This window comes from Porites lutea, chromosome 8, assembly GCF_958299795.1.
Source record: "Porites lutea chromosome 8, jaPorLute2.1, whole genome shotgun sequence".
In the NCBI taxonomy this organism is placed as follows: Eukaryota; Metazoa; Cnidaria; class Anthozoa; order Scleractinia; family Poritidae; genus Porites; species Porites lutea.
Window position 1 is genome coordinate 18,676,384 of NC_133208.1, and position 12,500 is coordinate 18,688,883.

A 12,500-nucleotide genomic window follows, 5' to 3' on the forward strand; every position below is an offset into this window, starting at 1 on the left:
TTAAAAAAAAGCAGTTTCTGAGAGACTATTAATTTACATAGTCATCATGTTATTGCACACATACCTATAATGCTTTGAAGTATCTCCTTGTCTGGGCATTTCTTTCCATTTGCTCCAGTCAGGTTCATCCCCACCAGCTCGTCGTTTGTGTAAAAACAGTTTAACAAAAACGATGCCGCTGACTTATACGACGCTCTGGCCATTGCTTGGTGAATATGGTTCTGGTACACAAAAACTTGAGAACCAGGAGTCAACTCTACCATCTGTTGGAATTAAGAAGAAAAAACAGCCATGTTATTTTTATGATAGCAATTTTATATAGACATACACACCTGAACAGCCTGTATAATAATTCCACATGTTCTGCCGCATGTCACATTTCAAATGCTCAAAAGACATTGACAACTTTGACACATAACAAGGGCGTGTAAAGAAAGTCAGCTTACAGTTTACCCTTTGGGCAAGTTGTGGCTTGCAGGGACTAGCCCAAGGAAATGCCCCACAAAAGTAAAAGAAAAAAAGGGCAAGGAAAGCAAGAGGTGAGGACGAGGGAAAGTGAAAAAAACAGTCGTGGAGGCAGTGAACTTTTTTACCTGATGCCTGAACTTCAATGCTAAAATTTAGCATCAGAAACTATCAGCATTGTACTTGAATTGTTAGTATGTCTTTCGGGTAGTTCACATCTACATTGTAGATCCTTTTCAGCCTGGTAAGAACCAGAAAAGGTCTTAAATGGCTCGAAAGAGTGGTTTTCTGCTGCATATTATCTGGGAGCAAATGGGTTAAACTGTAAGCCTGACTAGGTCTAGTAGGGTCGAACCTCTTGCAAACATCAAATTAGCCATTGACGACTACATGATTTGCACAAAAACTTTACACTGATTTGTCTACAATAGCATGCACATTCTGTGATTAAAATGGTGAATGAAGTGCTTACCTTAAAGCGTTCTGCTAGAATGGGACTGATCTTTCCAGGTCTTGGAGGATCAGAAACTTAAAAATAATGATAGGAATGACTATAGTTATTAACAAGATCGAAAGTTCACCTTGCATGTAATTATATAGTTTTGTTAGGTTATAATAGTTACGAATAAATACTGCATATTTAACCGAGTTCATTTATTTTTCTGGTACTCAATGATCAATTATCTCCTTCATAAAAATTAAGAACCTACTTAGCCTAAATTGGCAATACGTACCCCAAAATACATGAACCTATTTTGCCAGACTTCAAAAAAGTAGGTTCTTATATGCAGGTGTTTACTGTAATTAGTGGACAAAGACCAGACAGTGGATCGATCGATCCACCACCAAAACAGGGTGCCCCCAAGCAGACTAACTGGATTATGTGCATCCCTTTTTCTAATACCCCTTATTTCTTTTATTCACAACAAGACTGCTTGTTTTCTTTTAACTCTCATTCTTTAATTTTCAGGGATTATCACATAAACTTCCTCATACATACCTTGACCTTGCAAGCTCTTTAATTGATCTTCAAGTTCCCTCACTCTCTTTTTGCGTGTTACGCATGATGGACAATACTCTTCTTCATCTGAACTTGAGAGTGGCTGTGGTAGAACTCGTCTGGGGCATTTACCACCCACAGTTGGTCTGGCTACTAAGTCTTGTCTTCTGTTTGGAAAATTTCTGGGTGTGTTTGTCAGTGGGGTTCTTTGTGCTCCTGAAATGGTGGCTTCTTTCTGTTGATTTGGTATTGACAGTGGCACTTCTGTTAATCTGCCACGCAGAGTTGTCAGAGGAGATCTTGACACTGGTGTGGTGGAATTTGGCATCTGCTGAACTGGTGTTGTGGATACTGGTTCTTCCCACACATCCTGCAGTGTGGTCAGAGAGGTTCTCTGCAGTGATGGAATTGCTGTCTGACAAATAGATGGTGTGGTTGGTGGGTCCTCTGAATTGCCCTGCAGCATGTCCAGTGTCTTTTGAAGCTGTGAGATTGACAACACTCTTTCTGGTGTGGCACTCCGTAACTCATTTACTGTGTTCTGAAGACGATGAACAGGATTTGATGGTGGTGTTGATGAAGTTGTGAGATCCACACACTCTGAGACAACATCGGAATCAAAGGGATCTTCTGCACTTTGATTACTCACCAAAGCAGTCATCCTTTCTAGCAACATGTTATTTCGCTCAGTAAGGGCCTGCCGTTCCTTTTCTCTTTGCTTATTTGCCTGCTCCTTTTCAATTCGCTTTCGCTCCTTTTCTGCTGCATCATCATGATCTTTTCGGGCATTTTTCTTCCTATTTTGACTTTCACTGTCATTTTCTTTGCTTCCTCCAGCTTTCTTTCTGCCCTCAGAGGTCTTGGGTTTTTTTTTGGAAGGTTCATCATCTTTAAGAAATAACAGGATAAAATAATAATGTATAAGAAAAAGGTCTGAATAATTGAGTCTCCCAAAAACAATGAATTTGTAGTAGCTGTAACAAAATACAGCCAAGCCTGTTTATGACAGTCACCCTTGGGAAATGGCCAGGTAACCATTATACAGGTCCACTACACAGACAATATACGGCTAAATTAATATTTGGGAACCTGTCCGGTGACCGTAATACACAGGGTGACCGCTATATACAGGGCGGTTATACAGGTTAAATGTTTTTAGAACTTTGATAATTATTATTTTATTATCTACCTCTGTAAATTGAAATTTAAGGGAACAAGGAGCAACCACCTTCAATAATGTCCTCAGTGACTAGTTTTTTATAACACTTACATGTAGTTCCCTTTTCGCGGTGACTTTAAACCATTATATGCTGTTAGTGTCAAATAACAGCTTACTGTACCTTGACTGGTTTCATATCCATCAAGTCGTTTATTCTTTGTTCTCTTTCTCTGCTTCTTACTGGGGGATGAATTCTGTTCACAGTTTGAACTGTTTTCTTCTGTTCCAGAATTTCCAAGCTCCTTGTCTAAAACACTTCTAGCATCACTCATACTGTCTGAAAAAGGCCAGTTAATAAAAAAAGGGTTAGGACTCTTTTTTGTGTGAGAAAGAACGATTTCTTTACCCCTCTTAGCAGTCATTCATGCAGAGGCAAAATAACAGTCATCACTTTACAACTGTAAATGTATATTTATTATCATTATCAGTAAGTTTTTTTTCTTATGTGGTCCAGAGTTCTGACAGATGCACAAGTACATGCTCATGACAGCTTAAATCACTTGAACTATTAGTCTTACCATGGAGAGAGAGAATTTTTCCCCTCCAAATTTCTCCATCATATTGCATTTCAGCAATGGCCCCAGCTCTTACACTTTCCTTGACAGCTAACTTCTTCACAATAATCGCTTCCAATTCACTTCTTCCATTTGGTCGATTCCATTCAACTACTGCAAAGCCATTTGGTTTCACCTACAAGGGGTAGTTAAAAAAAGTTATGAAAGTATTCTAGCACAATGTAAACAAATTTGCTCTTTCGATGTCAGAGAAAAGCACACACATTTAATAGTTTTGGTAATCTGAGACACCAGTCGTGGGTCCCATTTTTTTGTTTGGAATCATGAATAACAAAAACCTGAGCCTGAAGCTCACAGGAATATGTGCACATGTATGGGAAACTACCTTCCCGGTTAGTTACTTTTGATCCAAGAAATACAAGAAATGGCGGCCCGGTCTCCGTTCACAGTCCCTGTTACCCATGCCGGCAGTCAAGGTAATACAGCGTTGATGCTTGTTAATTTCAAACATGTTTTAAAGGGGGCACAAAAATTTTAGAACACTCACCAAAGTCATTATTTCAAGGAACTGTACTACTTCGACGCAATCGTCAGGGATATATAAGGGTATATATTTTGGTTAACGTTCGCAATATCAATTTTGCCCTCGCCGAGAACGATTAACAAGTAGTAAAAAAGTTGTGAGTTAGTTATACTAAAGAAAGTTAGTTATTAATCGGTGACAGAAACACATGAGCGGTTGTTCAATCAGGCGTTACTTATAGTTTCTGTTGGTGACCAGTGGTGAATATATCAAAGCCTTTTCATAAAAAGACTGAAATCAATGACAAAATTGAAATGCGAGTCATGAACGTGGAAGAACATATTTGCAGAAATTATAAATCACTGAGGTTAAAAGAAAACGACAGGAACCATGGATGTCAAGATTCAAATGATCACGCTTCTACTCCCGATGCTGTGAAAGTCATATCGGGTCGTGATCGACTTGTGACAAGCCGGTCGACTGCGAGAAAGCCAGTAAAAAGTCTAAAACGTTTCAGTTCGTCCTCTGTTAGTATTTTTCCCTTTAAATATCCTTAACTACAGGACGCTCTTTTAGAATTAAAAATGACTACTGAAAATTAATAATTTCTCAAGTCTTTTACACTGGAAGCTTATAAGCTTAAGTATTTATTGGGGTTTACCTCGGTGTAAAAACCTGTGAAACTCACGAGTGACGTAAAACAATGAATACAAAGGAGCCACTGAGAAGTCAACACAATAGAGCCAAGGAAAACAATAGCTAGAAAACAAAGAAAAACTTTACAGGTTTTTACACCGAGGATGAGCATTTATTGTCGCGTTCTTATTTGAAATGCACTAGCTGAGCCCGATCGAGTTGTATCAGTTCCAGTTCGCAGACACAAAGATAAAATGAATTTTACGCTGCGAATGTATCAAAGAAGTTCTAAGAGAACAATTCCCTGGCTTGAACGCTGCATTCGACCTGAATGAAGAAGGTAAACTTTTACCATTTTTTCTCACCGATTTAAGTAGAACCGTTGAGCTTACCTATCACCATAATTGCTATTAAAAAACGAACTAAAACGTGACCTGATTAGGGTTTTTCAGGTTTTTTTATACAGTTTAATGTACTCACCATTTTCCTGGATACTGGATTGCCCGAAAAAGGGGAAGCGACAATAAACGTTCAGTCGAAAAAGAGTCTGATGAACCAAGCAATTCACGTTTCACAGCTACTGAAGTTTCGCGCCAAGATCTAACACATACACCGACAAACGTGCCGCAAAAAATCCCGCCAAAAGGAAAACAAACAGACGCCGACGTATTGAGCATGCGTAATATCTGCCTGGGTCGATCGGCTTTTATACGAACACAACATGGCGACTGGAAATGCAAAAGAAACACGTAACTCTAGAAGTTGTGAAAAAAGAAGAGGTACTTACCTGTCTTATCTGTCACATCCGTCGTTGAAAGTTCCCAGAACGTCAGAGTATCGCCAGAAACTAGCTAAAACTTATGATAGAGAAACGAATGCGGTATCTTGTAGCGACACTGTTGAACATTTTGAGTCAGAGTTCCTGGACTACTCATATGCATCTCAGGGGATCGAAGAATACTCTCTGGAAGACCGTAATAATGTTGATTTGTTGAAAGAAGATGGTCGGCCAGCTGAGGTAGAAAATGACAGAGAAGGCCGCCCAACTAGAGACTCCATCGCTGATGAAATGTTAAAGGGGCTCCTGAACAACACGGCAGTTGAGCAAGACAGCTGTGATGAAATTTCGCAAGTTTTTCCTGAAGATCCAGCGCTTGATACAACGTACGGATCTAGCGAGTTTCATGAGGATTTGAACGAGCAAGATAATGACGTGGATGAACTTTCGGAAGCGGAAGATAGGAATGAAAGCAGCACTCAAGATGACTACGTGAAAATTACTGAGCTATCCTTATCACAAGACACCCCTTTATACGAGGGGTCCCCCGTTACTTTTTCAGTTAGCTTGCTGCTGATTATTAGCTTCGCCATAAGGCATAATTTGAGCGGACTGGCTTTGGCTGACCTTTTGACGTTAATTAACATTCATCTTGTTGTACCCAACTGCTTTGCTAAATCGACAGCTGTTCTCAACCGATTCTTTCGAAAGCTTAAGAAGCCTATCGAGTACCACTATTATTGTTGTTGCTGTTTTGAGTACATTGGGCTTACAAAGACCTCCTGCTGTTCTAACAAGTATTGTCTGGTAGATTTTTCCAAAAAAGGTGCACTGGCCTACTTCATTGTCCTACCCTTAGTCACACAGCTTCAGTCATTGCTGTCAAGTAAGTAGATTATCTGCTAAGGTATAGATCATTCCTTTGGTATCAGGTCACTTCCTTCCAAGTCAGTTCGTTCTAAGTAGATGTCCCACCTGTTACTAAATGATACTAAATAACAAAGAATTTCTCATTATCTTTATCCACTACCATGTTAAGTATCCCCTGTCACTAAATAATGCCCCACATCAAAGGATTTCTCGTTCTTTTGGGTTTACCTCGGTGTAAGAATCGTGCACTTTTTCTTTTCTTTGTACTTCATGTTTTCCCAGGCTCTTTTGATGGAATGAAGTGACTGTAAGGGCCTCCACTGACTAGAAATTTAGTTGTCGACAACGTTTTGTTTTCGACAACTAAATGTTATCAACAACAAAAAAACGCAGTGTGTAAGACGGGTTGTTGACAACTAAATGCTAAATTTTGCTGTTGTTGACAACTTAAACATTGTCATTGTCGCAAAAAAAAAAAAAACGTTTTTGACAACTAAATATCTAGTCTGTAGAGGCCTTAAAGCATTCACTCAATACATGTATTTTAACCATTCATCAAACTGAAACAATGTTACATATGTAACTGGTTGTTATCACTTGTTAATGCATTGACAGTTAACATTAGCAGTTCGTGATCAATAATAGGAAAAATTCCAAGATTTAAATGAAAAAGATTTTTTGCAGTCTTGTTACATGTACATGTATTCAGGAAATATTATCATTTGCCTCAGTCAAACAGAACCTCTGTGTGAAATTTATTTTCTCACTCTTATGTATTGTTTTCAAATATTTGTTTTGTTTCTTAGGGCCAGAAGTACCTGATTTTCTGCAGTATCGTGTCACAAGACAAAAACAAAACTCAGATGCCATTGAAGATATCTTTGATGGACAACTGTATAAGAAGCACTTTGGGGAGGACGGATTTTTTAGGGGTTCATCCACACAGGACAAAAAGACACAGATCCATTTGTCCCTGCAAATAAACACGGATGGAGTTGCAATTTTTAGGTCTTCAAAATTTTCCATATGGCCGGTTTATTTTATTGTCAACGAATTGCCTCCAAATTGCAGGTATGTAATAAAAGCTTGAATTTTTACCCTTGATTAAACATGTGCTGTAAGCGTTTTAAACAGCTTCAAACCTCCTCCCCCCCCCCCCAGCCGAGTATTTCATTTCTATAGTATTGCTAAATAATATATAATTTCTCTTTTTTTTTTTGAAGTATTGATTAAAGAATGTCAAACCAAAGTAACCAAAATAACAATGGTTGTAAAGTATAGTCATGTAAATAAATTAATTGTGGAACTGAAGTACACAGTTTAAGCATCTACTTGCCTTCATGATGCCACTACCAAAGAGAAAATTCCACAGTTAATAACCAATAAGAGAAAAGAAATTGTGAGAGAAGAGTATCACTTAATCTAACTGCAACACATCATAATGAGCACTGATAATTTGCAGAATTGCTAACTAGTAAGAATTGTTTGTAACTCATTCTTTGCTTGGTAACTGACCTATCTTGAAATGGACCGCTTTTGCTTTTTTTCTCATTAAAAAAACATATTCACATTTTTTTTTTGTTAAAAAACTTCATTCTTTCCCTTTATTTTCTGTCCCTACAGGCAGCAGAGAAAGTACCGCATGTTTGCTGGGCTTTGGTTCGGTGTCTCCAAGCCACATTTCCAAACATTTATGCAGCCATTCGCAAACTCACTAAATGATTTATTCTTCAAAGGTAAGGTTTATGTTTTTAAAATCAGTCCCCATTTTTTGTATTACCTTAAAGCATGCATTTATCTGCTACATTCTAATGTACATATATGCACACTGTAGTCACAGCTACTCTCTAGTATACTATTAGTTCAGAATGTTCATAATAAATACATTGTACAACTGTTGCTGTTTGACATAATTATTACTCCCCGAACTATATATAATTTACAAAGGGGGACAAAGGAAATTGAGTCACTATAGAGTGACTCACCGGACAACTTCCCTAAAACTTTGCTTTATATTTTCTGTAAAGGTGACCTGTATATAGTGGTCACCTGTTAGTGTGCGTAACGGATGCAGTCACCCTTTAGACTTAGATGCTATTCATTAACTTCCAGTAGAGTTTAAAGAGAACCTGTATATAACGGCCACTTGGCCATTTCCCAAGGGTGACCGTTATACACAGGTTTAACTTACAACTCTGACTAAAGGAGATTTGGCATAATACATGTAGATACAAATGTGTGCTTTAAATTATTGAAAATTATTTTCAATCATTATTTAGCAGCTACATGTATGTATGAATTTCAAAATGCTTTGATGTGTTATCTGTTATCAATTAACTTTGAAGTCTATAGAAATTCTGCTGCCCTCATTTCTACCCTATGGGTCAACATCTGAATAGTCAGGATTTTTTTGCTCCTTTTTTATAGGGATTGATGTAAAGCTGAATGGCAAGAACATGTTGCTTCGCTGTATTTTACTCTTAGGGACATTTGATGCCCCAGCAAAGTGCCTTTTCCAAGAGTTTTGTCAATTCAATGCCTTTTATGGTTGCCCATACTGCCTGAGCCCTGGCAAAACTGTGCAGACAAGTAGCAAAGGGCACACTCATGCTTACCCATTTGATGAAGCAAATCTCAGAACTGGTCATGGGGAACCAAGAACACATGAACAGACATTAAAGTTTGCAGCTGAAGCTACCAAGGAAAGTGCTCAAAAGGGCATCCCAAGTAGTGTTAAAGGGGTTAAAGGCTATTCATGGTTTATGTTTATTCCAAAGTTTGACATCATTAGAGGAATAGCCATTGACTATATGCACAGTACATTACTTGGCGTGGTTAAGATGTTGCTTACCCTTTGGAGTGACAAGACATATAAAGCAGAGCCATGGTCTGTCTGTAAAAGAATGAAAGAAATTGAAGAGAGGTACCTAAAGATTAGTCCTCCTTCTTGCATCACGCGCCTTCCCAGAAGCCTGATAGCAAACTTTGGGCATCTCAAAGCATCTGAGTTAAGGACTTTCCTGTTGTTCTACTCTGTTCCATGTCTGTATGGTATTCTTCCAGAAGAGTACTTTCAGCACTACCTTCACCTTGTGGAAGCCATTTACCTTCTTCTCCAGGATTCTATCTCTCCGAATGACATTGTAAAGGCCTCTGCTTTAATAAAGCATTTCTGTATCAGGATAAAGGAACTTTATGCAGCCCGCTATGAAACTTTTAATGTGCACTGTTTACTTCACATGACAGAAAGAGTGAGAGATCTTGGTCCACTGTGGACTCACTCTTGTTTTTGCTTTGAAGACTTCAATGGGGAATTAAGAAGCTTATTTCATGGTACACAAAGTGTGGAAGAACAGATTGTGACAGCTGTCAGTGTGCAACAGAGAATACCTGAGTTGGTTCCTCTCCTCGAAAGTGGATCTATGGCTCAAGAACTTTATGAACACCTTTCAAGAAAGCGTCCCCTTGCTTCCAAAAAGGAAAAACTTCCAGGCAACAGCAACTGCAGCATCGTGGGCAACTTACAAAATTATGTCTTTACTGCTGTTGAGCGAGCTGTAGTCGAATCCCTAATTGGGCCAGTTCAAGAAGTGTATCAGTTTTTCAGATTACTCATTGGAGAGCAACTGATTCACTCCAAGTTATACAAAAGCATGACAAGGAGAAACAACTTTACAATAGAATTTAAAGGCAACAGTGGGGATTCACCACCTTCATTTGGACAGATTTTGTTCTATTCCAAAATATATTTACATTGCCCCAACCCTTCATTTTGTGCTAACTCATGTAAATGTAGGAAGCCACTGTTTTATGCATTGGTCAAAGTTCTGAAACCTAACAAGACTTTAGCAATTGCTAATGATCCCTACACTGGTACTGCTGTTTCTCACCTGGTTCCAGTCATCAGGAGTGACAATAATTGTATCACTGCAATTCCAGTGGACAACATTATTCGATTATGCTTTTTTGTTGACTGTGGTAATGACAATACTCCCTTTGTGGGAATGTTTCCTAATCAGTACGAAAAAGACTAAAGCGTTTGAGTGGTTTTTTTGCAACTGTAAGTGCATGGTAGCACCATCAGAGCACCGTCACAGATACATGTAACATGCAAAATTATGATCCTGCAACACGAATGGGTAGGTTTCAAGTGAATTTTTGAGAGAGAAAAGAAAATGTGTGCCATTTATTAAAAGCTGCCATCTTTTCCTGTCAGGGCACGTAAACATAATTTTTTTTATTAAAACTAGCTTCTTTTAATGTTTTTATTATAGCAAAATAATGTTGTGTATCTTTCGAAATTGCATGACATTGACCCCTTAACGAAGATTGTGTATGACATATCAGTCCCAAAAATGTTGATGTTGTTGCTGAATTTCTCACAATGCTAATTCTTACATGAACAATGGACAATATTATTTTATAAGCATTGGCCAGTGAGTGATGAGTTGCAAAGAGCGAAATATATAATTTTTAAATTACTGCAGTTTTACAGATCTATTAGAGATATGTCTTGTTTGTCCAGTTCTTGTTGTTCAAACGTATTCCTTTCATCAGCATTTGGAATTTCTCAGAGATTCTCTAATCAGGTACATGTAAAACAGTATTCTAGAGTTTGTTTCACTGAAATTATTTTTGGTAACCCTTCAATTCAATCAACATATGTGTTGTTTTTCTACTTTTGTTCCTGCTTTAATTTAATTTTTCTTTTGTTTGGGCATGGTAATGTATGTGAAATTTAAACCAGGGAAAAGTTGAACTACAACATATACTATATATTTATATGTTGTTATATATAAACTGTTTATGCTATACAAAGTATACAAAAAGTATACATCAAAGCTTTACTTCCTAATCAATGAAGATGTTTTTTATACAACTTGGCATCAATGCAGCACTGATGTATACTTATTGTACACATCAGTGCTGTTTGAAGGCCTTGAGGTATACTTGTTGTATACGTCATTGCTGCTTTAAAGTCCTGAGGTATACTTGTTGTATACATCATTGCTACTTAAATGCAAGTGATGTATACAAAGAGTATACATCATTTTTTTTTGCTAAGCCAAATCTTGCTTGATGTATATTTGATGTATACTAAAAATGTACACCATGGCAATGTAATACATACGGTGTATACTATTTGTCTACAAAAAGTATACTATCAGTGCTCTAATTTTGGTAAGGGTAACCAGAAGTCAGTTGAAATACAGCTTATGCGAAAGTTTATTTCCAATCAATTTGTAAAAGACTTGCCATTGCCTAGCAAGTTTCATGAACATTTTAAACCTATTATGGACAGACTTATTTCCAGACAGACAGGCAGCTTACAAGAATACTCTTTGAGTAAAGAAAACATTGATTCTAGAAACTTAATCATGACCAGTATGCTTTCTATTGGAAATGTCCGCAAAGATGTTACTTGGTCTGCCGAAGATTCTTCATATGTTTGTTGTGGGCCTCATCACAGAGATTGCTTGGGCGACGAGTTCCTCCCATATTTAAAGAAGTGCTACATTAGCATTTTTGATGATGTGGATGAAGAATCCATTACTGGCCATTTCAAGAGATTTGCATTGTGCACATTTTCTGGAGATAAATATGGTTCAAGCCTGTCACGAGGAGACAGATCATCATATATTCTTGCAAGGTGGCGTGCTCTTGGAGGAAAAATTGACACCAGTGGAAGTGATCTTAGGCCTGGAATCATTCAGTTTTTCATGGAACAGACAATCCAAGTCAATGGACAGCCTGTTCCATGCATACTTGCTTTTGTGCGCTGGTTTCAATCACATCCTTCACGGTACTCCTTAGGTGCTCCAGTGGAGGTGTGGTGCAAGGATCTCTTTAAATTGGAAGGTGAGGCTACTTTCATTCCTGTTAAGAGAGTACATGGAAGGTTTGTGCCAGTATTTGGTGTCATTCAACGGGAGCATGTGTTAGTAGTTTGTCCTCTTCCACGCAAACTACACTGTTAATATTTTTAATCTGTTAAATGTTGGACTCTGCAATGAGTTACACTATGACATAATTTGAAATTTTTTAAAAAAGAATTTAAACAGAGTAATTGAAAAGTCTCCTTTGAACGAAGACTATGTTTCTATTTTGTGGCTAAATTTCATTTCTGGAAAAGGATTCCACTTTTTGAACCATTATAAATAAACTTTTTATGATTAATGTATTTTTAACTTTAGTTTTTAAAAACTTTTATAGGCGTGTAAGAGCACTTATGACTCAGTGACAATCAAAAATTGGAGTCATAATCAGAGTCATACATTTTGTAAGACTTGATCTGGTGAAAAAACAATCCATTCAAAGGCATTGTGATGAGTTTAATAATTATTCTGCCTCTGCTTGCAATTGGGTTTTCACTAGTTGGTAAGTGATGGAGTCATAAGTGGAATTAGATCGCTGTTTTCACACTTCTGATTATGACTCTGACTGTGACTCTGTTGAAAAACAGCTTTAAGGGTAACAATAATATTTGGAAACAG

At 37.7% G+C, this 12,500-nt stretch overlaps 2 protein-coding genes and 1 pseudogene across 3 annotated transcripts in view; 2 read left to right on the forward strand and 1 right to left on the reverse strand.

Annotated features, from left to right (window-relative positions):
- LOC140947007 (uncharacterized) overlaps window positions 1-4,955 on the reverse strand; it is a 5,147-nt gene extending 192 nt beyond the window's left edge. The window contains exons 1-6 of the mRNA XM_073396086.1: window positions 4,839-4,955; window positions 3,203-3,374; window positions 2,806-2,961; window positions 1,466-2,353; window positions 938-993; window positions 65-263 (exon numbers count right to left, since the gene is read on the reverse strand). Coding sequence (XP_073252187.1) covers window positions 65-263; window positions 938-993; window positions 1,466-2,353; window positions 2,806-2,961; window positions 3,203-3,374; window positions 4,839-4,841 — 1,474 coding nt within the window. The 5' untranslated portion in view covers window positions 4,842-4,955. The remainder of the gene's footprint in view (window positions 1-64; window positions 264-937; window positions 994-1,465; window positions 2,354-2,805; window positions 2,962-3,202; window positions 3,375-4,838) is intronic.
- The window catches only part of LOC140947009 (uncharacterized), a 15,245-nt pseudogene extending 3,261 nt beyond the window's left edge, over window positions 1-11,984 (forward strand).
- LOC140947006 (uncharacterized) lies at window positions 5,080-10,661 on the forward strand. Of its 2 annotated transcripts, none has more exons than XM_073396084.1 (4): window positions 5,080-6,022; window positions 6,813-7,077; window positions 7,630-7,742; window positions 8,434-10,661. In XM_073396084.1, the coding sequence occupies exons 1-4, from the start codon at window positions 5,080-5,082 to the stop codon at window positions 10,038-10,040; spliced, it is 2,928 nt and encodes a 975-aa protein (XP_073252185.1). In that variant the 3' UTR covers window positions 10,041-10,661. The 2 variants fall into 2 exon arrangements, with proteins under 2 accessions (XP_073252185.1, XP_073252186.1); XM_073396085.1 differs by having other exon boundaries at window positions 8,491-10,661.
- Window positions 11,985-12,500: the final 516 nt, after the last annotated feature.